Below are 26,676 nucleotides of genomic sequence, written 5' to 3' on the forward strand. Positions count from 1 at the left end.
GGCCCTCGGTAGAGTGCCGTGGCATCACACAGCTCACAGCAACCTCCAACTCCTGGGCTTAGGTGATTCGCCTGCCTCAGCCTCCTGAGTAGCTGGGACTACAGGCGCCCGCCATAACACCCAGCTATTTTTTTGTTGCAGTTTTGGCCGGGGCTGGGTTTGAACCCGCCACCCTCGGCATATGGGGCCAGCGCCCTGCTCACTGAGCCACAGGCGCCGCCCGGTCTTTCTTTTCATTTATAGGGTTCATTTCTTATCCTTTTTGTTTTGGTTTCCTATTTTGAAGAACATTTACAGGTTCACAAGTCAAAGCTATCTAAGAAGGCACACTCAAGGAAAATACATTTCCTTCCTTTGTGCCTTTCAGCCCCATTCCCTATTTTTACCTTTAAAGCAGTGATTTTTAACCAGTGTGCTGTGAGAGAACCTTAGTTGTAATGTGAAAATTTTAAAAGAATATAAGTATATTCTTTTGTTTTACTCATTTTTTTTATCAACATAATTTAAGTGTCTCACGGAAATTTAACTACATCTTCAAGTGTGCGGCGAGATAAAAAAGGTTGAAAACCACTGCTCTAGAGATAATTTTTCTTTTTCTTTTTTTTTTTAATAGCCATCCTAGGGGGTCAAAGTGGTATCTCATTGTGGTTTAGATTTACATATCCCTAATGACTAATGAAGATATGCTTCTTTTCATGTGCTTCTTGGTTATTTGTATATTTTCTTTGGAGAAATGTCAATTCCAGTCCTTTGCCTAATTTTTAAATTGGGTTGTCTTTTTATTAAGCTGTTATGTTCTAATTATTTGAAATCTGATTTGCAAATAATTTCTTTCTTTCTATAGAGTGCCTTTTCACTTTTTGATAATATACTTTGATAAATAAGTGCTTTAATTTTGATGAAGTCAAATTTATCTCTTTTTTTTCTTTTGTTGCTTCTCCTTTTGTTCTATCTAGGAATCCACTAGAAATAACTAAGGTTATGAAGATTTACCCTATGTCTTCTAAGAGTTTTATAGTTTTAGCCTTCATATTTAGGTCACTGATGCACAAGTTAATTTTTTATATGGTGTGAGGGAGGGGTCCGGCTTTATTCTTTTGCATGTGAATATCTCATGGTTCCAGCACCATTTATTGAAGAGACTATTCTTTCTCCATTGGCTTCTGAAAACCAGCTGGTCATAGATGTGTGAGTTACTCTTGGACTCAGATATTCTATTTCCTTGGTTTATATGTTTATCCTTATGGCAATACCACATTGTTTTTCATTTTGTTGTTGTTGTTCTTGTTTTTTGTTTGTTTTGAGACAGAGTTTCACTCTGTCGCCCTGGGTAGAGTGCCATGGTGTCATCACAGCTCACAGCAACCTCAAACTCCTGGGCTTGAGCAATCCTGTTCCCTCAGCCTCCTGAGTAGCTGGGACTACAGGGAGCTACCACAATGCCTGTAGTACCACATTGTTTTGATTACCTTAGCTGTGTAGTACTTTTTTAAAAAATGGTAAGCATAAAGCAAAGTTTACCAAGGAAGAGAAAGATCTTTCAGAGTATGAAAGCTTACAAAGCAGGATACATTAGCCATAGACAATGAAGGGGCCTCCATTGCCAGGGCAAGTAGGCAAAGAGGACTGTAGTATGTATGTTTTGAAATTGGGCAGTACAAGTCCTCAAACTCTTTCTTTTTCAATAGTTTCTTGGCTATTCAGGCCTCCCTGAAATCCCATATGAATTTAAGGATCAACTTTTCCATTTCTACAAAAAAAGTCATTGGCATTTTGATAGGATTGCATTATATCTGCACATCACTTTGGGAAACATTGTTATTTTAACAATATCGTCTCTTCTACATGTATATGAACATGAAATATTTTTTCCATTTTATAGGCCTTCTTTAATTTCTTTCAGCAATGTTTTGCAGTTTCCAGTGTACAAATCTTTTCATTTTTTGGTTAAATCTGTTCCTGAGTATCTTCATCTTTTTGGATACTATAGTAAATGGAATTGTTTTCCTAATTTCAATATTTTTTTATTTTTTATTTTATTGAGACAGAGTCTCACTTTGTTACCCTCGGTAAAGTGCTGTGGCATCTTGCCTCACAGCAACCTCAAACTCTTGGGCTCAAGTGATTCTTTTGTCTCAGCCTCCCTGGTAGCTGGGACTACAGGCGCCTGCCGCAACACCCGGCTATTTTGTTGTTGTTGTTGTTTAGCAGGCCCGGGCCGGGTTTGAACCCACCAGCCCTGGAGCATGTGGCCAACACCCTAACCACTGAACTAAGGGTGCCCCCCCAATTTCAATTTTGGATTATTCTTGGTGTATACCAACACAATTGATTTTTTTCTCCTCTACCCCACAATTGATTTTGTGAGATGATCTTGTACCCTGTTTCTCTTTTGAATTTGTTCATTAACTCTGGTATTTTTTGTTTTGTTTTGTTTTTTGAGGCTTGTGGTTTTCTACCTATAGGACCACAACTTCTACAAAGAGGGATAGTTTTATTATTTCCTTTCCCATCTGGATTCCCACCCCCACCCCCTTATTTTATTGACTAGAACATTTAGTTCAATGTTGAATAGCAGTGGGAGAAGCAGGCATCCTTGTCTTGTTTCTAATTTTAGGGGGGAAGTTTTCAGTCTGTCGCTAAGGAGTATAATATGTGTTATGGGTTTTCATAAATGCCCTTTATCATGTTGAAGAAGTTCCCCTTTATTCCTAGTTTGCTGAGTGTTTTCATCATGAAAGGATGTTGGATTTTGTCAAATGGGACTACAGATGTGAGCGACTGCATTCAGCCAGGTCTATTTCCTTCCTCTTGAATCAATTTATGCAGTGTGTATTTCTAAGAATTTGTCCATTTCATCGAGTTTATCTAATTTGTTAGCATATAATTGTTCTTAGTATTCTCTTATAATCCTCTTTATTTCTGTAAAGTCAGTAGCAATGCCCCCACTTGTATTCCTGATTTTACTTATTTGACTATTCTCTCTCTTCTTAGTCTAGCTAAAGGTTTGCCAATTTTGCTGATCTTTTCAAAGAACCAACTTTTGAAGTTGGGCACAATGCCTCATGTCTATAATCCTAGCACTCTGGGAGGCCGAGGCAGGTGGATTGCCTGAGCTCCCAAGTATGAGACCTGAACAGGAGCAAGACCCTGTCTCTAAAAATATCTGGGTGTTGTGGCAGGCACCTATAATCCCAGCTACTTGGGAGGCGGAGGCAAGATTGCTTGACCCCCAAGAGTTTGAGGCTGCTGTGAGCTATGATGCTACCGCACTTGATGATGGCAACAGACTGTCTCAAAAAAAAGAACCAACTTTTAGTTTTGTTGATTCTTCCTATTTTTCTATTCTTTATTTCCTTTATCTCCATTCTAATCTTTATTATTTCCTTCGTTTTGTTAGCTTTGGCTTTATTTTACTCTTCTTGTTCTAATTCTTTGAGGTATAATATTTGAGATTTATTCTTTTTTAATGTAGTTGTTTACAGCTATAAATTTAAGGCTGAGCACTGATTTTGCTGCATCCCATAACTTCTGACATGCTGTGTTTTCACTTTCATTCACCTCAAAGAATAATCTAATTTCCCTTATGATTTCTTCTTTGATCCATTAGTTAAGAATATATTGTTTAAATTCCATATATTTGTGAATTCTCCAGTTTTCCTTCTATTATTGATTTCTAGCTTCATTCTATTGTGGCTGGAGAAGATACTTTGTATGATTCCAGTCTTTTGAAATTTATTGAGACTTGTTTTGTGGCCTAACATAGTCTATTGTGGAGAATATTCCATATGTACTTGAAAAGAATCTGTACTTTGTGGTTATTGGGTAGAATGTTCTATATATGTCTGTTTATAGCATTGTTCACATCCTCTGTCTCCTTACAGATCTGATTTTCTGTCTAGTTCTGTCCCTTATTAAAAGTGGATGTCTCGGGTGGCGCCTGTGGCTCAGTCGGTAAGGCGCCGGCCCCATATGCCGAGGGTGGCAGGTTCAAACCCGCCCCGGCCAGACTGCAACCAAAAAATAGCCGGGCGTTGTGGCAGGCGTCTATGGTCCCAGCTGCTCGGGAGGCTGAGGCAGGAGAATCGCTTAAGCCCAGGAGTTGGAGGTTGCTGTGAGCTGCGTGAGGCCACGGCACTCTGCCGAGGGCCATAAAGTGAGACTCTGTCTCTACAAAAAAAAAAAAAAGTGGATGTCTCCAATTATTATTGTAGAATTCTCCTTTTAATTCTGTGAATGTTTGCATCATATAGTTTTGGGCTCTGTTGTTTGCAGGAGTGTGCGTTTTTGTGTATGTGTGTATATATACATTTTTTTAGAAGATGGGGGTCTCACTATGTTGTCCAGGTTGGCCTTGAACTCTTAGGCTCAAGTGACCTACCTGCCTCAGCCTCCAAGTAGCTGGGACTATAGGCATGAGCCACTGTGCCTGGCTTATATGTTTACAACAGTTATATCTTCTTGATAAATTGATATCATTATCAATATGTAATGACCTTGTCTATCTCTTATAATAATATTTTGCTTAAAGATTCTTTTCTCTAACTTTTTTTTTTTGGCAATAATTTTGCTGCCAGAATGCAGATGTTATGAAAGCCACCCATAAAATCCAAAATGGGAAAGGAGTCAGGTGCTATGGCTCATGCCAGTAATCCTAGCACTCTGGTAGGTTGAGGCAGGTAGATTTCTTGAGCTCAGGAATTCAAAACCAGCCTGAGCAAGAGTGAGACTCCACCACTACTAAAAATAGAAAAACTAGCCAGGCATGGTGGTAGTGCCTATAGTCCCAGATACTCAGAAGGTTGAGGTAAGAGGATCACATGAGTCTAAGAGTTTGAACTTGCTGTGAGGTATGATAACATCACAGCACTCTACTCAGGGTGATGGAGTGAGTCTCTGTCTCAAGAAAAAAAAAAGACTCACATCAACATCGTCTTCATTAGACATGCAGATTCAGGTTAAGTCTACCACTACTGGGTGTCTGATATACAAATATGGTGGCATTGACAAGAAATCCATTGAAAAGTTTGAGAAGGAGGCTGCTGAGATGGGAAAGGGCTCCTTTAAGTATGCCTGCCTGGGTCTTGAATAGACTGAAAGCTAAGCATGAGCTCAGCTTTGAGCTGAGGTGAAATTTGAGATCAGAAAATACTACGTGATTATCATTGATGCCCCACAGCACAGAGACTTTATCAAAAACATGATTACAAGCACAATCTCAGATTGACTGTGCCATTCTGATTATTGCTGCTGGTGCTGACAAATTTGAAGCTGGTATCTCAAAGAATGGGCAGACCCATGAGTATGCCCTTCTGGTTTACACACTGGGTGTAAAACAACTAATCACTGGTGTTAAAACAATGGATTCCAGCCCAGCATGGTGGCTCATCCCTATAATCCTAGCACTCTGGGAGGCCCAGGCAGGTGGATTGCAGGACCTTGTCTGTAAAAAACAAACAAACAAAAAAAAAAGTAGCCAGGCATTGTGGCGGGCACCTCGGTCTTAGTCTTAGCCACCTAGGAGGCTGAGATCACTTGAGCCCAAGAGTTTGAGGCTGCTGTGAGCTGTGACACTACAGCACTCTACCCAGAGCAACAAAGTGAGACTCAGTCTCCAAAAACAAAAACAAAAACAAAAAAGAAAAGAAAATTGACCTCAACCCTGACACAGTAGCATTTGTGCCACTTTCTGGTTGGAATATTGACAACATGTTGGAGCCCACTGCTAACATTCCTTGGTTCGAGGGATAGAAAGTCACCCAGAAAGATAGCAATGGCAGTGGAACCACCCTGCTTGAAGCTCTGGATTGCATTATGCCACTGATTTGTCCCACTGACAAGCCCTTGCACCTGCCTCTCCAGGATGTCTACAAAATTGGTGGTATTGGAACTGTCCCCCGTGGACTGAGTGGAGACTGGTGCTCAAACCTGGCATGGTGGTTGCCTTTGCTCCAGTCAATGTTACGACTGAAGTAAAGTCTGTTAAACGCACCATGAAACTTTGAGTGAAGCTCTCCCAGGGGACAATATGGGCTTCAATGTCAAGAATGTGTCCGTCATGGGCGGCGCCTGTGGCTCAGTCGGTAAGGCGCCGGCCCCATATACCGAGGGTGGCGGGTTCAAACCCGGCCTCGGCTGAGCTGCAACCAAAAAATAGCTGGGTGCTGTGGCGGGCGCCTGTAGTCCCAGCTACTCGGGAGGCTGAGGTAGGAGAATCGCTTAAGCCCAGGAGTTGGAGGTTGCTGTGAGCTGTGTGAGGCCATGGCACTCTACCGGGGGCCATGGAGTGAGACTCTGTCTCCACAAAAAAAAAAAAAAAAAAAAAAAAGAATGTGTCCGTCAAAAATGTTCGTTGTGGCAACGTTGCTGGTGACAGCAAAAATGACTTACCAATCGAAGCAGCTGGCTTCAACGCTCAGGTGATTATCCTGAACCATACAGGCCAAATGAGTGCTGGCTACCCTCCTGTACTGGATTGTCACATGGCTCACATTGCCTGCAAATTTGCTGAGCTAAAGGAAAAGATTGATTGCTGCTCTGGTAAGAAGCTGGAAGATGGCCTTAAATTCTTGAAATCTGGTAATGCTGCCATCGTCAGTATGGTTCCTGGCAAACCCACATGTGTTGAGTTTCTCAGACTATACTCTCAGTCATTTCACTATTTGTGAGATGAGACAGTTGCTGTGGGTGTCATCAAAGCAGTGGACAAGAAGGCTGTTGGAGCTGGCAAGGTCACCAAGTCTGCCCAGAAAGCTCAGAAGGTAAAAGCTCTAATACCTGCCACCCCAGCTTTAATTAGTGGTAGAAGAACACCCTCAGAACTGTTTGTTTCAATTGGCCATTTAAGTTTAATAGTAAAAGACTGGTTAATGATAACAATACATCATAAAACTTTCAGAAGGAAAGGAGAATGTTTTGCAGACCATTTGTTTCTTTTTGTGCAGCAGTTTTAAGTTATTAGTTTTTTTAATCAGTACTTTTTTTCTTAAATGAGTAGCTTTTTTTTTGCAGTTTTTTTTGGCCGGGGCTGGGTTTGATCCTGCCACCTCCAGCATATGGGGCCAACACCCTACCCCTTTGAGCCACAGGCCCCGCCCTTTTCTTTCTTTTTTTGAGACAGAGTATCATTCTGTCACCCTGGGGAGAGTGCTGTGGTGGTGTCATAGCTCACAGCAACCCGGACTCCTGGGTTCAAGAAATCCTCCTGCTTCAGCCTCCCAAATAGCTGGGACTACAGATGCCTGCCACAATGCCTGGCTAATTTTTCTATTTTTAGTAGAGATGAGGTCTTGCTGTTGCTTAGGCTGGTCTCAAACTCCTGAACTCAAGCAATCTGCCCACCTTGGCCTCCCAGAGTGCTAGGATTACAGGCATGAGCCACCATGCCTAGCCTAAAATCAGTACCTTTTTTTTTTTTCTTCTGAGACAGAGTTTTACTCTGCTGCCCTGGGTAGAATGCTGTGGCTCACATCATCACAGCTCACAGCAACCTCAAACTCTTGGGCTTGAGCAGTCCTTTTGCCTCAGTCTCCCAAGTAGCTGGGAACATAGGCGTGCACCATCCCACCTAGCTAGTTTTTTATTTTTATTAGAGACAGGATCTCACTCATGCTCAGGCTGGTCTTGAACTTGTGTGCTCAAGCAATCCACCAACCTCGGCTTCCCAGAGTACTAGGATTACAGGCATGATCAGTACTTTTTAATGGAAGCAATAAAAAATCTGTCACAGAATTTTTAGACCCATAAAAACAAAGTTTAATGAGAAAAAGAAAAAGATTATTTTGTCTGATATGAGTATAGCTACTCCAGATCTCTTTTGGTTACTATTTGCATACAATATCTTTTTCTATTCTTTCATATTCAACTTATTTGTGTCTTTGGATCTAAAGTGAGTCCATTGTCAAATATAACACAGTTGGCATACACACATACACATACACATACACATACACATAAGGAAATGTGGAATCTGTTAGAAAGCAAAACAACAAGAGAATGTTACCGAAATTACAGTTTTAAAAGTCCAAGCTGGTGGCTCAGCGCCCATGGCACAGTGGGTACGGTGTCAGACACATACACCAAGGCTGGCGGGTTCCAACCCAGCCCGGGGCCAGCTAAACAACAATGACAACTGCAAGAAAAAATAGCCGGACATTGTGGCGGGCACCTGTAGTCCCAGCTATTTGGGAGGCTAAGGCAAGAGAATCGTTTAAACCCAAGAGTTTGAGGTTGCTGTGAGCTGTAACGATATGGCATTCTACTGAGGGCGACATAGTGAGTCTCTGTCTCAAAAAAAAAGTGTAAGCTGGAAATTTGTCTTCTTCGACTTTTCATTCTTTTATATTCCTATATCTCAGGTCACATTATAATTACCATTCTGGCATTATATGTTAGTGTAAGTAATAAATTAAATGCACTATTGTATTTTCCTAAATCTTGGTTGCTTTTCCTCTGCTTGCCCCATTATGGTAATCTTTCAGTAAGGAAACTACCTGAGAGGGATTTTTAAAAAAAATTTCATGGTAAATGACATTACATCTTTTGTAATAACATTAAGGAGCTTCCAGTCAGAAAATAAACCAATTAAAAAAAAAAAAGAAAATAAAGCAATCCATCTTAAAAAATACAAACAAAATGAAACTCTTATAGACAGCATATAGTTGGATCATTTTAAAAAATTCACTCTGCCACTCTCTCCCTACCTTTTGACTAGAGAGCTTAATACATTTACATTTAAAGTAATTACTGAAAAGGAAGGGCTTACTTCTGCCATTTTGTCATTAATTTTATGTATGTTTTATATTTTTGTTCCTCATTTCTACCATTACTGCTATCTTTTGTGTTTTATTGATTTTTTTTCTAGTATACCATTTTGATTATCTTCTTGTTTCCTTTTCTGTATAGATTTTAAAATAGTTTCTTAGTGATTACCATGGCGATTACAATTAAGATTCTAAATTTATAAAAATCTGGTTTGAAATAATGGTAATTCAGCTTCAATAACATAAAAAACTCTGCTGTCATAAAGTTCAGTCCCCACCTTGTGCTATTGTCACAAATTACATCTTTATATATGGTGTGTCAATTAAGATAGACTTATAGTGACTGTTTTATTCATTTGCATGATAAATTATATATGAAATAAAAATACAAACCAAAAATTATATATGAAATAAAAATACAAACCAAAAATATAGTAACACTGGTTTTTATATTTACCAATATAGTTACCTTTATCAGAATTCCTAATTTTTTATATGGCTTCAGGTTACTGTCTAGTATTCTTTTATTTCATCCTAAAAGGCTCCTTTTAGCATCTTGTCAGAAGGGTCTACTAGTGACAAACTCTTTCAGCCACTGTTTGGGAATGTTTTCATTTTTCCATTTTTGGACAGTTTTGCAGTTATAGAAGTCTTAGTTCATGGTGTTTTCTTCTTTTAGCATTAAAATAGATCATCCTTTTGGTCTTCATGATTTCTGATGAGAACTTGGCTATTAATCTTACTCAAGATCATTTAGAGGTGAAAAGTTCCTGCTTTCTTCCTCTTTCAGGATTTTTTTTTTAAGGTTATTTATTTATTTATTTATTTATTGCAGTTTTTGGCCGGGGCTAGATTTGAACCCTCCACCTCCAGTATATGGGGCCAGCACCCTACTCCTTTGAGCCACAGGTGTCGCCCCCCTCTTTCAGGATTTTCTATCATCTTTTGACAATTGGATTATAATATGTCTCAGTGTGGATGCCTTCCCATTTATCCTTATTAAAGTTGCTTGAGGTATTTTGATGAATAGATTCACGTCTTTCATCAAATTTGAGAAGATTTTGGCCATTATTTCTTCAAGTATTTTTTCTGCCTCTTTCTCTTTTCCTTCTGTAACATTCATTACACATATGCTGGCATGCTTGATAGTGTACCAGGGTCTCTTTGACTTATGTTCATTTTTCTTCACTCTTTTTTCTTTTTACTCTTTAGACAGAATGTTTTCAATTGACTTATCTTCAAGTTTACTGATCCATTCTTCTGCTGCTCAAATCTTTTATAAAACCCTACAGTACGGGCAGCGCCTGTGGCTCAAGGAGTAGGGCGCCAGTCCCATATGCCGGAGGTGGCGAGTTCAAACCCAGCCCTGGCCAAAAATAAAAAAAATAAAAAAATAAAAAAAAAAAAACCCTACAGTAAATTTTTCATTTTAATTATTGCACTTTTCAGCCTCAGAGTTTTTGTTTCATTACTTTTTATATTTTCTACCTTTTTATTGATATTCTTCTCTATTTATTGAGGCATAATTCTCCTGGCTCCCTCTATTTCTTTGCCCAGGGTTTCTCTTAGCTCTTTGAGCATATTTAAAATGGCTGATTAAAATATTTATTTAGTAAGTCTAACATCTCTATTTCCTCAGGGACCATTTATGTTCATTTCTTCTATGAATGGGCCATACTTCCTTGTTTGTTTTTTGTTTTCTTTTTCATGTTTTATATATTTTTTTGTTTGTAATTATTTTGAAATTTATAAACTGTTACTTTATACATTAGATTATCCCCCCTTCTCAGGGTTTGTTTTAGTTATTCTCTGTGGGCTCTGGTTGTTTGTTTAGTGACTCTCCCAAACTATTTTTGTAAACACTATATTCTTTGTTATGTGCAACCTCTGAAATCTGTTTCTTTAGCCTGTGTTCAGGTTTCCCTAAATGCCATGAACCCCAAAAAGAAAAGAAATAGAAAAGCTCTCCTAATCTTTGCAGATTGGTTGCATGTTGAGGTGCTCCTTTAACGCTTAGCCAAAACATTTACAACTATCCCTTAGCCTTCACTTCCTGTTCAATCCAGAGTTCAGTCAGAGGTGAAAGCTTAGGTCTTTTCTGTGCACATGCTCTTCCCTAGCCATGTATATGGCTTTCTAAATTGTCTGGAACATATGGATGAGTTTCAATTCCCTAATTTTCCAAAGAAACTCTTTCCCAGGTTTTCTTTCTTTTTTTTTCAGTTTCTGGCCAGGGCTGGGTTTGAACCTGCCACCTCTGGCATATGGGGCCGGTGCACCACTCCTTTGAGCCACAGGCGCTGCCCTTTCCCAGGTTTTCTTCCCAGGCTTTCTGTGCCTCTGTTGTTTGCCTTAACTTATAACTTTTTTGCCCCAGGCAGTAGTAGTTGTCCATTTGCCTTACAAAGTTTTTGAGGACACTTTCTGATAGCCATTTTTCTGCCTTGACTGAGTTTCAAGTTAGGCAAAACAAATGTAGGCATGCATAATCCTTCAGTTAGCCCACAGACAAAGTAGAACAGACAAACATAGTTTTTTAAGAATAAAGTCTGCTCTGCTCCCTCTCCAGCCAGGAGCTGAGAACATGGGCTGCCATCTTCAAAACCACCACCAAGCAAAGGAGGTGGGTGAGACAAGGGTAAGTGATTTTCTGCCCATTTTAGGTGGCCTCTTTCTTGATTCAGCATTTTTCTTTTCTTTTTTTTTTTTTTTTGAAGGAAATCACTTTATTCTAATTACTCCAGAAATAATATCACAACAGCTGGTTTAAGGAAGCTACACCAACATCTACCCCCAATCCTTTACCATCTCAGTGAACTTCTACCACTAAGAACACCCTCTTCTACTACAATTCTGAAGAAAGGAAACTATTAATAACAGGAGAGGTTTACCTGATGGTTTTACCCTTTATACTTTCATTATCAATTACATTTTCATGCTACATTAACTTGGTCTTGAAAGGCGATTTTCCTTTTCTTCAATATGTACTTCTTGATTAGGATAATCCATTCGCAACTTTGCATCATTTCAGCACCTCATTGAATCCCTCACAAAGCTTTATGTCAGTCTGGTTCTGGGCACATTACAAAAACCATTTCATCTAATAGAAGCAAGGGTCAACCTGCTGCTACTGTGCCAGCTGGCTTCCAAGAGGCTCCTGGTAAGTGATGTCAGGGTTTGAGGGCTCAATATTACATCCTCCACTGAAGCCCCCAGTGATAGCATGACCCAGAGTGTGCCCACCTGCAGAGCCCACAGCCACACCAGCTGCAGTAGTTGCCATTTGGGCCATCAGACCAGGCTGCTGTGTGTGGCAGCAAGTGAGCCAACTGCAGATGGTGGGGCTGCTGCTGGTAGCTGAGCTGCTGGTGCTGGCTTGGGTGCAGTTCTCATCTGAGGTGCCCGTCTAGCTGGAGGGGCCATGCAGGAGGTGCAGCTTCGGCTTCCATGCAGCATTGCAAGTGTGCAGAGGGTCAGCGTCTAGAACTTCAGCATTTTTCTAGTTATTACAAACCTTTAACTATTTTCCAGAGTTCTGATGGAGTTGATTTTGACAGTTTTTGCTTGACTGTTTTTGGTGATTCTGCAGATCAAATCATGATTTGATTTTTGCATTTAGATCTCTGTTTTATATGGAGTTTATTCTGGTCTATAAAGTATGCATTCAGTTTTAATTTTTGTTAAATGGCTGTTTAGTTGTCCCATATTCATTTATTAAAAAGTCTTTCAATCAGTATTTTGAAATGCTAATTTTGTATATTTCTAGATTTTCCATTTTGTTTCTTTGGGCCTTCTATCTATTCATGTACTATTACTACACGTTTGTATGGTAAAAGTTTTAAACTGTGGTGGAGCTAGTATCCTCTCATTCCTCCTCTTTTAAGGGTTTTCTTTATTATGCTTGCTGTTTATTTTTCAGTAAGAAGTTTTGAATTGATTTATTTTAGAAAAGCAATAGTATTTTTATTGGGATCACATTAAACTTATAAATTACCTTGGAAGGAATAATATTTCTGTCATGTTTAATTGGCCTATACAATTATACTTTTTTTTTTTTTTTTTTTTTTGAGACAGAGTCTCACTTTATCACCCCTGGTAGAATGCTGTAGCATCATAGCTCACAGCAAACTCACTCTTGGCTCAAGCAATCCTGTTGCCTCGGCCTCCTAAGCAGCTGGGACTACAGGCACCCAGCACAATGCCCGGCGATTTTTAGAGACGGGGTCTCGCTCTTGCTCAGGCTGGTCTCACACTCCTGAGCTTAAGCAATCTATCGGCCTTAGCCATCTCAGAGTGCTAGGATTACAGGAGTGAGCCATATACATTTTTTTCAAATTTACTTTTGTGTCTTTGTGAAATGTCTTATCTTTTTATTGCTTTCATATTCTAAGAGCCATGGGATTAGGGGCAGAGATGGAGTACAACGTAAGAGTATCCTCCATACCTGCAGATGCCTGTGCCTGGGCATCAGTGTGGCGCTGGCAGACTCTACTCAAAAATTCACTCACTTGACGCAGGGAAAGGGCATTATGCAGTGTTTCCAGGGGGTAGATGGTAGGCACCATGGAGCACCCTTCAAATCCTGCTAGAAAAGAGATGGGCAAAGTCAATGTTATTTCTGCCATATATACCACAACTGGCAGAGGAAGCATGGTGAGTCCCTGAGAGCCATCAGGAGAGTCCGTGGCTTTTGGAGTGTGGGGTATCCAAGATTCTCAGGAGAGGAAACTCTTTATTGCTCCTAGGGTAATCTGTTTCTCTCACCTCCAGATTTCTTAAAATGTCTACCTGCTAAGCCCTCCCGGTGAAGCAAATCACCTCTCATCCTACCTAGGGAGAGCCTGCAATATCCCATGGAAAAATCAACAGAATCCAGTAGGGTAAGCACCAACATTGCACTTGAGATTTCTGGGGGAATAAAACAAGGATCCAGAGGTAAGGGGGTGAAACTGTAGATCTAACATGACATAGGGAGGTCAGAGAGCTGGGAGGAAATAGCAGATTTCAGATATCATGAACATGAAAATTAAGATTAAAGGAGAGGGAATGGAATCTGAGGAAGGGTTCATGCAATTTAGAATGTGGGTAGAAAGGCTAGAATACTTGGATGCAAATTGGAGGGCATGCAATGCACATGAAGCTCAGCCCAGGAAAACAACATGCATGAATAGGATGGGGGATGGAAGTTCCTTCTTGGTCATTTCCATCACATCAATGCTTCTCCCTCCTGATCTACTGGAAGACCTCAGACTTGCTAGGAACTCTCTATCAGGAAAAGAAGGCAATCGCCCTAGAAAAAAAGAATAAGTACTCATTTTCTGCTTTAAACATAACAATTCCAATGTAGTTTTACCAGTTCAGGTAGGGTCAAAGGTAAACCTAAATGTACAACCCTAACCCCAGGAACTGTTGATGAAAAAAATGCCCCCATTGGAGGATTAAGAAATACACATCCTGACCACTTTCTCAGTCCTCAATCTTTCTTATGCCTCCTCTACATCTCCTTAAAGGAACTAAAGGTAGGCAAGACATCAATGTCTATGCAAGACTTAGCTTCCTGTTCACCAATGACTAGGGTCCATAACTCAAAAGAATTATACCTGACCATCTTCTAACCTCTGGCCCTCATTTGCTTCAAGAATTCAATTGAGGTGTCTCTGCCTCAACTTCCCCCTATAATCTAGTGGCAGGAAGGCGGGAGAGATACAGCCATTAGCTCCTCAAAGCATCTAGAAAAATATTTGAATGTGAAGACGGTGGGAGTACAGGGTTAAAGAGATAAGAACATATTCTAAGGCAAGAGATCACTCCTGTACTGAATAGAATTGGAGAATGAGTAACGTTAGGAGGGCAGTGAGAAAGGAGAATAGAAAGGGCGTGAGCAGCCAATGCTACAGCTACCAGGCAGTCTGGCCCCCATCCCATCCAAGCCACTAAATGCAAGTCACATAACCTTAGGGAAAATAGGAGAAAGAAATAGGTGGGCTCTCCTGCCAGAAGTGCAATAAGCAAAGCAGTCAGTCCCAGCCAGGGTAGGGGCAGCAGCCAGCTTGGCAGCAGGGGTACCGTAGAGGCACTCGGGGTCATCCTGGCCTGAGCGCAGCCAGTTCCGGAAGAGGCGCAGGTGGTAGGAGCACTGGTGCAGGTGATGCGCCAGCGTGGCATCCAAGGAGACTGGCCGGCCCCCTGTGCAGTCAGAAGAAAAACTGCGCAGCAACCGGACCACAGGGTGCTGGTCATCCAGCAGCTCTGGAGGGGGTGAGGGGATCACAGCAGGAAGCACAAAGATAAAAAGAAGAGGGAGAGACAATGAGGGGGGCACTGACTGGCACAAGCATTACTGGGAGGTAGGGGCACTCAGATCCAAAGTGAGCTAAGAGAGAAGCAGAGATGGTTGGAGCCACTGGGCATCTCTTGCAGGGAAGAAGAATATTGGCATCACACGGTATGTCTAAAAAAAGAGACTAGTGAGATCTCATCATATAGCAATGCACTCCCCTTCTTCCTAAAGCACAATAATTCAGTGCTTGCAGAGAGCAGTCACATCATTCTAGACAGGGACGAGGTGGCTGTTCTGTGGCTGAGAGCCTTGATTAGTCATTCTAGTGATCATTCTTCGACAAACCCTATTTAGGTCTTGCTTTTCAGACAAATGGATTTATGAAGTTTGGATCAAGATGAAAGGATTCAAAGTCATTCAGAGATGAGGGTTAGGAATGATATGGCAGCTGGGTGCAGTGGCTTATGCCTGTAATCCTAGCGCTCTGGGAGGCTGAGGTGGAGGATCACTTGAAGTAAGGAGTTCAAGACCACCCTGAGCAAAAGAGGGATCCTGGCTCAACCAAAACTAGAAGAAGTTAGCCCAAGTGTGGTGGTGTGCACCTATAGTCCCAGCTACTTGGGAGGCTGAGGTAGGAGGATTGCTTGAGCCCAGGAGTTTGAGGTTACAGTGAGTTATGATGACAACACTGCATTCTAGCCAGTGTGACAGAGCAAGACCTTATCTCAAGAAATTAAAAAAAAAAAAAGGAATAATATTGGGTATCAAGATAGTCTAAAGCTTAAAAAGGCTCCTAAAGAGGTTCAAGGCAGGCCTTCTGGCCCAGACTCTAAGATAGTCATAGACAGGGCTGGTGCTAGGCAGCTGATACAGGAGACTGGCAGGAAACCAGGTATAGGACTCTTTTAAAGCAGTGTATATAAAAAATGGAATCAATATGTAAAACTGCTAATATTGGCTAATTATCCTTTACCTTACTCTTGCTTAAACATATTTTAAAAAATATATACATAAATCTCAGAACTTGGGGGATTCTATATCCATTACAGAAGCTAAACGTTACGTAACTTCACATTTTCTTCCCACTGTTGCTGAGTCTTACTGAGCTGGTGAGTAAAAAAGCTTTGATTTTAACCCCTCATTGTAGTTACTTGGCAAACTTTGAGATGCCTGCAATTCAACCACAAAAGGTTGAATGAAAACAGTGAAAGGCATGTGGAGGGTGGGGGTGTAAAGGAAACAGTAGGGAAGGATTTGGGGGAAAAGGTAAGATGTGGTGGGAAGATGGGTAAGAACTGGAGTGCAGGGTGTTGGTGTAGAGAAGGTAGGATTAAGGAAACTGAGGATGACTGCTCAGAACTCCTAGACCAGAACTGGCCCCACAGGGTGATCCCATGAGACAGCAGTTTCAGAGACTTTAGTTTGAAGGTCAGGAAAGGTTTCAGTTCTACCCAGACTAGTCCTGGGAGTACTAACTGGATCAACAGTCACTCGGTCACCTGGGTCCATAGAAGATAACAGCCTTGACGAACCCAATCAGCACGCTCCGACATTCTGGATGAGGGTGAGCCACAGTCTCTTTTCTACTTTATTAATTTACTATGGTGAGTTCAGCATGCAGTTTAGTAACAGGCCATTCTTGTGTGCTGGATATAGTCACAGCATGTGACAGAAGCTTATCAGGAACAGAGGCAGAGATGAACTGAGGGCTACCCTCCCAGCAAAGTACGGAGAAAGCATTACCTTGCTTCTGTTCCAAAGCCAGGCCCAGTTTTTCCAGCTGCTGTGTCAAAGCCAGACATCATAGCAAGGAGATGGTGATGATGGGACAGTAGGTTGCACACTACTGTGACTAATCTGCCACAAGCAATTACAGGCAGAACATACACTCCGTAATTGCTGGGTCAGTCAAGCGAGATCTTGGCTATGGGGTAGAGCCCTCATAATGTCCTGAGGGCCAAATTAAATCTAGATAATCTTCAGCAAGAGATACATAGCTCCAAACTTCTGTTTGTCAATAAGTAGATCCCAGATTCTGGTTTCTTCAGCAGGTTAGCCTCCATGCTCAAGCACAAGAAAAACAAAAGAGGCCAGAAGACCCCTGGGAAAGTGTGCACTGTGTTGGAAGAGATCTTGAATTTGTTCTCCTACCCTATACTTGAAATGTCCTTTCTTCCTCTCATCCTTTTAGCAGAATTAATTCTTCTTTTCTTCAACTGGTAAAGCTGCTAAGCAAGGCTTCAGGGAACTGGAGGCATATAGGTTTGGTAATCTGATTTATGGCAGCTAAGAAACTAGGAGACATATGATTTAGCTCTAATATCACAGGCCCAAGATCCTTGTACTATATCATGGACCCTAAGTCCAAGTCCCATGCCATTAGTGCATTAGGCTCTACTCTGGAGATGTCTGTGGCACATGAAGGCCAGAAAAGCATGAAACTGAGTAGGCATAGCCATGGCAGTCTGAATGGGGATTCCTGCCACAAATGGGAGCCTGGAGGCAGGGATAAACCAAGCAAGGATAGGCTAGTCCACCAAGGGAGAAACTTAAGCAGTGCCTAGAAGAGAGAGATCTACCACTTACTGGGCTAAAGTCTAGTAGCTGCCACTGGCTAGGGAGCAAGAGAGCAGAACATGGATGGAGATTTTCTAGCCAAGAAGTCAGACTAATTTTACCTCCCTCTGAGAGTCTTTGCTCTTGGACAGAAGAAAACCATGTCAAATAAAACTGGATTTCTTGAAGATAAAATACAATGCAGACAGGAAACTAAGGATATAAAGGACAAAAACTTCAACAGAGAATGTGCCCTGGGTTCTTCTGCTATAGGTACAAAGAGACCACAGCCCTTCAGTGTTTGTTTTACACAGATCTCCAAACACTTCCAACCTTAGTGTGGGCAGACCCAGTTCTTCAATATGCTTAAAACACTATTCATTCCTAAGTTCGCCCAGATCTACAGCAGACATCTCAACTCTTCACTCTAAGCCTCTCTAAGACAGCTTTGCCACATGGCTGGTGCCACATGGAAGCTACATTTAAAAACTCAAGGCACGGTCCTTTATTCTTTATCTACTACCTCCTACTCCTTTCTTTTTCTTTTTTATCCCAAAGCAATCTGGGCTCTCATTTTCTAGGCCCCAGGCACTAAGTTAGTAGTAACATAAAGCAAATGTCAGGAACACAAGAGCCACGTAAAATACACACAATGGCAAGAGATAGAAATGTGGAGATGGGAAACTATACATTTAAGACCAATGCCCTTATAAGTAGGCTGGGGAGCTGGGAACTATAGCATTGCTCCAAAAGAGGAACAAACTAGTCATCCACCCCAACAAAAGAGTTGGAGAAAAAACAGAAAGATCAAAATTATATAAGCTGAGGAGTTTGGGGTGAGGGACAGGAGGTGGAGAAGAAACAGGACCGATCTAGGAAATACTATCCTCATCCTAAGAAGGGGAATCATTATCATGTCTATACACAGCCCAGCAGTCGTGAGATAGGAAAGGGAGAGATTTAATCAATGTCGTGGTGGGGGAGATACTGACAAGAGTGATGTAATGGTGATGATGGTGATTATGAAATTAAGCCCCTAAGTTGTCACAAGGACAGGGCAGCCAGGCTTCAGCCTAGGCTAAGGCTGACACAAAGGAAATGTCCTGTCACACTTAGTGAGGGGCTCATTCAGAGACAGCAGGGTGTAAACACAGTGGAAGGAGAGGCAAAGTCAGTGTCAGACATCAAAGGTTAAGTGTCTGGAGGTGACATGGTGAGGAGGAATGACACTGAGTCAGAAGCAAACGTACCGTTAGTCGGATGCTTTGCAAACGACACAGAAAATCGTTTTACGGCCGGGACAAACAAGAGCTCTGGGGAGAAAAGACATCGTGGGGATTATACCCACCCCTGTCCCAACCCTCTGCTCTGAAATTTGCCCATAATAGACTCTGTTCTTTACAGTTAGTTATATGATCTGCTCCCATCCCCACCCGTTAGATTCCTGACTAACACATTTCATTTTCCTTTGGAAGAATCTCTTAGGAATCTATGTGTCATCTCTACCACAATACAGCCCCACAAACAACCCTAATTTTACCACCACATCCTCTTTCTGTCATTTGGAAATAAAATCTAATAGAAATTTTCATCCCTTCCCCCAATCTCTTTCCATATCATCTTTTCTGCCTTAGCTTAGCAATTTCCCCAACTCTAAAACTGACGTACGGGATTTTAATCAAGGCTCCACTGCATTCTTCCTGACCATAGATCATCCTCCTTGGTCCTTACCCCTATAGGTCAGAATCTAGGAAAGAGTACAAACTGATGCAGCAGGACTGTATGAGATTATGAAGGGATAAGCATAAATAAGTCGTATTTGTATGGCAAGAGGGAATGCAAATGGAGGGGTGGAAGGGATCCTGGGTCCTTCTCTAGTATTGATGAAGAAAACTTGTTATAAGGCCAGTGTCAGTGCCATCTTAAGCATGAATAGTTCTTGAGCTGTGTCCTTGCTGGGAGACAAGTGAAGATAAGAGTTTCCCCCCACAAAACCCACCCACATACCATCTCGGTGCTTCAGACTGGCAGGTGGTAGCTTTTTGCCATGGCTGCGGGCGTAGTCCTGAAGATTCGGGGCGCTGGAGGAGCCACCCAGCACTGTGGTGCTGAACAGCCCTGTGCACTGTGAGCCTGTAAGGCCGGGAGGGCATTAGTAGCCACGCAAAGCTGCAACTACCACACAAAAGTACACACAACTTCACATGACAACATCAAGACACACACACAGAGCCATTCAGAGCCAATACCATATGGGCATTCAACATAACCACTAAAAGCTTTCACTACTGTCCATAGCCACACCGGGCAAGCAAAGTTGGCATTCTCTTGAAGATCTACACGGCAGAGACAAAAGGCCACTACAAATGCAGGGTTAGTCATATTAGGGGATTTAAAGCTACTGAATGGGATAGACTGTGCTCCCCAATGCTAAAAGAAGTGGTAGATCCCTCTAGATTCCCCCTAGATTTAACTCAGTGCCCCCTACCATGAATATATAATTTAAGAAATCCAGAAATCTAGTCCCTTATGGGTTTGAAAGGAGAGAGCTTTGACTGAAATTGGAGACTGGGTTCTGAGCACTCAGCTGGCATCCTTTCAGTTCTTCCTAAATTCTTCATTCCAGTGTTACCTCCCCTTAGGCCTTTTCCCTTTCCCAAGAATTAAAGTATGAGACTTGTTCAATTTTTAAAGGTGGAAGGCACCCTGAGATCGTACAGCTCAACCTTCTCATTTTAGAGATGAAGAAACTGAGAACCAAAAGGGATATCATTTGCTCAGGGTCACATAGTTTGTTAGAAGATAAGTGGGGCTGGAATCCAGGTCTCCTGACTCTAAGGACCAAATGTATTTATTTAGAAAATAAATAATGATTTAACATTTTCTCATTATTTTCAAAGTTTCTGAAGTCGAGATGGTATGGTAAGAGTCAGCTGATTATGGGCGGCGCCTGTGGCTCAGTCGGTAGGGCGCCGGCCCCATATACCAAGGGTGGCGGGTTCAAACCCGGCCCCGGCCAAACTGCAACCAAAAAATAGCCGGGCGTTGTGGCGGCTGCCTGTAGTCCCAGCTACTAGGGAGGCTGAGGCAAGAGAATCGCTTAAGCCCAGGAGTTGGAGGTTGCTGTGAGCTGTGTGAGGCCACGGCACTCTACCGAGGGCCATAAAGTGAGACTCTGTCTCTACAAAAAAAAAAATTAAAAAAAAAAAAAAAAGAGTCAGCTGATTATAAGTCCAGCATGCCTAGTAGGTGCTGAGCACCCTACTAAGAAGAAAAGCAGGCTCGGTGCCTATAGCGCAGCAGTTGGGGTGCTGGCCACATAAACAAGAGCTGGCGGGTTCAAACCCAGCCTGGGCCTGCCCAATAACAATGACAACTACAACAAAAAAAATCGCCAGGCGTTGTGGTGGGTGCCTGTAGTCCCAGCTGCTTACGAGGCTGAAACAAGAGAATTGCTTCAGCCCAAGAGTTTGAGGTTGCTGTAAGCTGTGAGGCCACAGCACTCTACTGAGGGCCATACAGTGAGACTCTGTCTCTAAAAAAAAGTAGGAAACAACAACAAAAAGATGCATTTTTCTGTTCTCAAAAGTTTATTGTCTTACAAGACTATGCTCAAAGTCAGATGTCCACCCACATAAGTTCAAAGAAAGTAAAGAGAACTCTATTGCCAGTCAGAGGAGTAAATAAAATTTGAAGAATCTCTAAAAAAAATAATAAATCAGGCCAATCACTGTCCCCAGTATCTGATTTAGAGTAGGATTAGGACTCCATGGTCTCTTCTTCTACTATAGCCCACAAGGACAGAGAAGTCAGGAGGAGACAAGACTGACACCCAAGTTCCCAGGATTTGCCCTTCTACTTAAAAACCCATCTTAGCAAATCCTTGAATTTGACATAGGGCTGAACATTTATTGGAGAGATGGACAGTGGAAAGGAGGTCAGTTTCCTTTGTGCCCACAAAGAAAACACCATGGTTACAGGGTGTAGGGGTCTCAGGATTTCAGGGTTACCAGAGCAATCAGGAAGTGCAGGTGGCTAAGATCTCCACCCTAGAATTCAAGACCTTTCCTCTCCGCAGCAGCTTCCTCAACCTTTCATGCTCAAATGGGCTCTGGATTGAGGTTCCAGAGAGTAATAAGGGTTGCTAAATATGTCTTCTTTTCTTCAGAGAAGCTAAAACTAGCTGGCTCTATCCCAGACCACCCCAAGCTTTGTCCTACATTTACTTCCTGCACTGAATAATTTTCTAGTACAGTCGTGCCAACCTTGTTCTGTCCCGTCCTCAGATCATCTCAGAGGGTGGTCTCTACCTTACCACTACCATCTGTCAACCAGTCCTATGTACATACCTGTGTCTTGTTTTTGAAATCACTCTCACTTAACTGGGCCAGACACACCAACCCTCTTCCCAGCCTATCTGAAAACTATTCTTTACTGGGGACTTCTGGGAAGAAAAGTCCATATCACAGATCTACATATTTGTCATTTATTTTTCATGCCCCAAGCCATTGTCCTTATTTTGTGGATCTAGAAGGCAAACTACTCTCATAAAATTAGCCTAGAAAGTAACCAAAACCTTTCTCCCCATTGCTGGCCCAAAAGCTGAATATTTGGGGCTAAGAAATTGTGTGCCAAGGACAAAGGTAAAAGAAAAATGAGAGGAGCTAAATAGAGAAAATAACCAGACAAGATACAAAGAGCCAGGGGACTGAGTCCAGACCCTACACAATCATCTCTCACTTCTAGTTCCTCCAGGGCTAGTTACTGGCTCACAAGGCATTGTGCTCAGAGAGAGTCCCTCCCAAGAACCACCCCTTTTCCCCCAAACTACAATACCCCCTGGAGTGTGGTCCTTCCTTCCATCTGTGTTCTTAGAAAAGGTTGAATAATATTCTCCATATCTCTTCAGGGACCAAAAAATCAAGAGATATTCCTCAAAGTCCTAAGAGAAGCCTCTGCCACTACTCTAGTTTCAGATTTGTCCCTCAATTTTCCAGAAGAAAGGGGGGAAAGTTACAGGATTAGGAGAGGACAGAGAAGAGGGACTGGTGGTATAAGAGGCCAGTGCAGAGATGTGAAAAACACAGATTTCAGAAGAAGACATGGCACAAGTTCTCCAAATGAGAAATATGACATTTATGGGGGTTACAAGTACCTCTGTTTATAGCTCTGTCTCTGATGACTCTGAAGGCTCAGAGTCTCCATGGCCCCTTAAGGTCTGGGCTAGACTGGAGGGACAGATAAGGAATGAGAGGGAAAGCTAGAAAAATGCTCTTCAGCCAGGGAAATGGGGATTAATATAGAAAACCTTGAAAACAATCATCTGAGATCTGAGTTCATACCTAACTATGGCTTCTCCCACTTCATCCTGCCTACCCTAACCTGACAGTCCACTCACTGTATGGTCCCAACTCCCATGGCAAAGGTTTCCCACAATAAAACTCTGAAGAACAGACACTCTTTCCAACAACAGGTAAGAATTGCTGGAAAACCATACCTAGGCCACTCTGCTTCATCTCCGTTGGTGGCCGTGAAGATGAGAAGAGCCGGTAGCCACCAGGCCTTGAGGATGAAGTCTCAGAAAGTACCTGCAGAATAAGAACTCTATTTTAATCATTTTGTTACCTCAATCCAGAAGAATAAAACCCAGGTCCTGAAATCGTGCCCCTATAAAACAAAGCAGTGACAAAAAGTTTGGAAGAATCCAAGGATTTACGGGGGAAGAGTGATAAAAAGGGAACAGAGAATACACTATGTGGAGGGAACTGTCCAGGGGATACGTCGATACCAGAAGGCACTTCTATAGATGTATGTTCCCATATCCCTCCCGTTCCAAATCTGAGAAATCATTTTTAACCTCTCCTACATCTCACCAGAGTGCGGTTCTCTAATCTTATCCATCTTTTTCCAGGACTCAGAAAGCCAGTCCCAATAGCTAAGCCAGCAATAAGATATAAAATCTGGCTACCCTCTCTTCTTTCCATGACATAGCTGTAGCTACTGCAACCATACTAAGTTTCTTATCTGAACCCAAAAGTCCCTCCCCCTCCAACTGTCTCATTCCTGGACACATGAAACAGAATTTTTTTTTTTTTTTTTTTCTGAGAGAGTCTCACTATGTCACCCTCAGTAGACTGCCGTCGTGTCACAGCTCACAGCAACCTCAAACTCTTGGGCTTAAGTGATTCTCTTGCCTCAGCCTCCCAAGTAGCTGGGACTACAGGTGCCCGCCACAATGCCCAGCTATTCTTTTGTTGTTGTGGTTGTGGTTGTCATTGTTGTTTAGCAGGCCCCAGGTCAAGTTCGAACCCGCCAGCCCCAGTGTTTGTGACTGGCACCCTAGCCGCTGAGCTATAGGAACCAAGCCATGAAACAGAATTTTTAAAATGCCCATGAGGGCCGAATCACACAATCCTCAACATACACACATCCCATCTAGATAGTGTTCCGAGTCCCTAGATTCCAAAAGGCAAAGATAGAAAGCAGGAAAGGAAGGTGAGGTGGGGAGGGACACCTGTGTGCAGGACGCCAGGTGAGTGGTGGACACAGCCCAGGGCTGTATGCCGATGTCTAGGGAAGGCTGGGGGAGGTCTCCTGACCTCTGGTGGCGCTGTCCCCACAAGGGGATCAGGTCCAGGTTCCCCGTGCACTGCATATTCATGACCTGCAATCACACCAGGTAGAAAGCCGGTCACGGCTCCTTTAATCCCCAGGCACCCAAAAGTCTCAGTATCCATAGGGGAGAGCTAGTTATAAGGTTGGAGAGGATGACCAGCTGGAGCACAGCTTCTATGAAGGTCACAGGTTTTGTAATCTAAAACAGTTCAAAAATATGCAATGACAAGAGGAGAGGAGAAGGGATTGGGGGAAGGATGTAGTTGATAAGAGTTATGAGTATCTAATGGCTATACTTACAGAGCAACGAGAGGACCTTAATAGCCAGAAAAATGCTCTTCAGCCAGGGAAATGGGGGTTAATACAGAAAACCTTGAAAACAATCATCTGAGATCTGAGTTCATACCTAACTATGGTTTCTCCCACTTCATCCTGCCTATCCTGACCTGATAGTCCACTCACTGTATGGTCCCAACTCCCATGACATCCTGCCTACCATGACCTGCCAGGTATTTTCAGCCTATAATACTATAAGGCTGTGTGACCACAGAACAGAGAGAAGACTTTCTTATAAAGCTGTGGAGCATATCCTGGGCAACCATCATATGCCAGGGTCTGAACAGCACTAGTAATTGAAAGGAAGGAATATGATTTCAACAGGAAGCTTCCAACAGGCCTGAGGGAAAGAAGTCAAACTCATCGAGTCTGAGAGATGACATAGAGACCTCTTCTCTGGATTACGTCTTCTGACTGCATAAACCAGAAGAAAAACAGGGTTAAGCACAACAGTGCCAGGGAGACTAGCAGACCAGGAATAGGGAGGACCGATGGATAAGAAGAAACAGTTTACTGATGGAAGATTATGTGTCAGTACGCCCATTTGATCTATTTCACACGGGTCTGTAGTGTAACAGAGTACCATGAATACCAAGTTATAGCTATACGACAAAGAGAAAATAATGCATATCCCACCTAAAGAAACTGTATATTCACAATGTCAATTTCATATTAAAATGATCAAGAAGCAAAGGACAAGTCTAAAAAAGAAATGGCAGTTTGTTTGCTCAGGCTTTTCCAAAATCTGAACTGTAAACTCCTTGTTGAACCTGTGTAAGCTAGTTACAGATTCTTCTCATATATCCCTAAAACAGATAAACCAATTCCTCTAGAGACCGGGCACAAAGCCAGGTGAACGAAAATCACTGGGTCAGAGCAGAACCCAAATCAGATAGTTGGAGTCCCTGAAATAAAGATAAATCATGATGTCCAAAAGAGAGTCATTGGGCCAAAGAGAAAAACTGTCTTTCTAGGAAAAAGACCAAAACAAAAATCTCAGGACAGGTAGCTAGACATATGAGATTAATAACAGTTTCTTCCCCTAGACTAAAGAGATAGAACCAGAAATAGAAACAAACTCCAAGAATAGCAGAACCTAGGCCCAGTCTGATAAAGCTCCTCGTCAGAACAAGAGGAAGGTAGATTTCCAGAGTGACCCATTTTCTGGAATGACAGTATAGATAAATTAAAGTGCCAGGTACTTGCTCCAGTCTGAGCTATAATTTTTATCCAAGGCAAGAAAGAGATGAAAAGCAGCTGGCCGTTAATATTACAGTTTCTGTTTAGTTAGTGTCTATATAATGAGTATGACTCATATTTTGCAAAGGAAAAAAATTTGAGGTTTAGAGAAGTTACATAGCCAAGGTCCCACAGCTTCTAAGTATCAGACTTGGATTTTAGCCCAGAGTTCTTGCTATTTCTTCTATATTTCCTTTTAAAGAACTGCCTTTTCAAATCCATCAGGCACCCCTCACTGGCAATTCTTTAACCTGAGACGTAGCAAACAGGTTAAAGAGCTCTACTAGGGGGTCTGCTATGAAAGAGAGATTAAGTAAAACATATCCATCAGGGGCAGGAAGACTCTGCTACAAGTCCAAGAATCCCCTCAAGGGCATTTAGGAACATGTGGATATTATCCTATGAGCACTTCTGCCCCTTCATCTTTTCCCCAAGCCCTTCCCTTTACCTCCATAGAGCCAGCTTTTCGGTTACGAACGAGGGGTGATCTCCTTGGGAGGCCAGGGCCCTCCGAAGGCTGGGGAGAAGTCTGCAATGCCCGGTCTGGCTCGTCTGATGCCTTCCCTGGGCACAGGTTCTCAATGCTGCCTTGATCTGTTTTCATCTCCTCATTCTGTACAGTAACAGACAGCCCGAGAGGCATTAATGGCTTCCACCCTCCTAATCCCAGACTCTTCAACCCTTTTACCCCAGTGTGCTGTTTCCGACTTTCCCACCACTTAGTTTCTAAGTCCTCCAGTTCCAAATCCCAGCACTCTGACCTACCTCAGAAGAGGCTGGACGGAATCCACAGCCAGTTGGGGCACTGCCTTCTTCCTCAACACCTTTTACTCCAGGGCTGAAGTGTAGCTCTACGTGGAACCGTTCCTCTGATAAGGGATCCTATGG

General features: G+C 42.3%; 1 protein-coding gene and 1 pseudogene across 27 annotated transcripts in view; both read right to left on the bottom strand.

Moving 5' to 3' along the window:
* Positions 1-26,676, bottom strand: part of PPIP5K1 (diphosphoinositol pentakisphosphate kinase 1) — a 64,240-nt gene that overhangs the window by 16,300 nt on the left and 21,264 nt on the right. For 8 of the 27 annotated variants that reach the window (XM_053595706.1, XM_053595702.1, XM_053595705.1 and 5 more), the window contains 8 exons: positions 26,554-26,670; positions 26,237-26,401; positions 24,113-24,262; positions 23,096-23,186; positions 19,606-19,731; positions 18,849-18,911; positions 14,829-15,011; positions 13,207-13,347 (listed from right to left, as the gene is read on the bottom strand). In XM_053595706.1, coding sequence (XP_053451681.1) covers positions 13,207-13,347; positions 14,829-15,011; positions 18,849-18,911; positions 19,606-19,731; positions 23,096-23,186; positions 24,113-24,262; positions 26,237-26,401; positions 26,554-26,670 — 1,036 coding nt within the window. The remainder of the gene's footprint in view (positions 1-13,206; positions 13,348-14,828; positions 15,012-18,848; positions 18,912-19,605; positions 19,732-23,095; positions 23,187-24,112; positions 24,263-26,236; positions 26,402-26,553; positions 26,671-26,676) is intronic. The other 19 variants (XM_053595714.1, XM_053595712.1, XM_053595722.1 and 16 more) reach the window with 15 other exon arrangements.
* LOC128588942 (coiled-coil-helix-coiled-coil-helix domain-containing protein 2-like) lies at positions 11,758-13,162 on the bottom strand (annotated as a pseudogene).

The sequence above is a fragment of the Nycticebus coucang genome, chromosome 6, assembly GCF_027406575.1.
Source record: "Nycticebus coucang isolate mNycCou1 chromosome 6, mNycCou1.pri, whole genome shotgun sequence".
NCBI classification, from domain to species: Eukaryota; Metazoa; Chordata; class Mammalia; order Primates; family Lorisidae; genus Nycticebus; species Nycticebus coucang.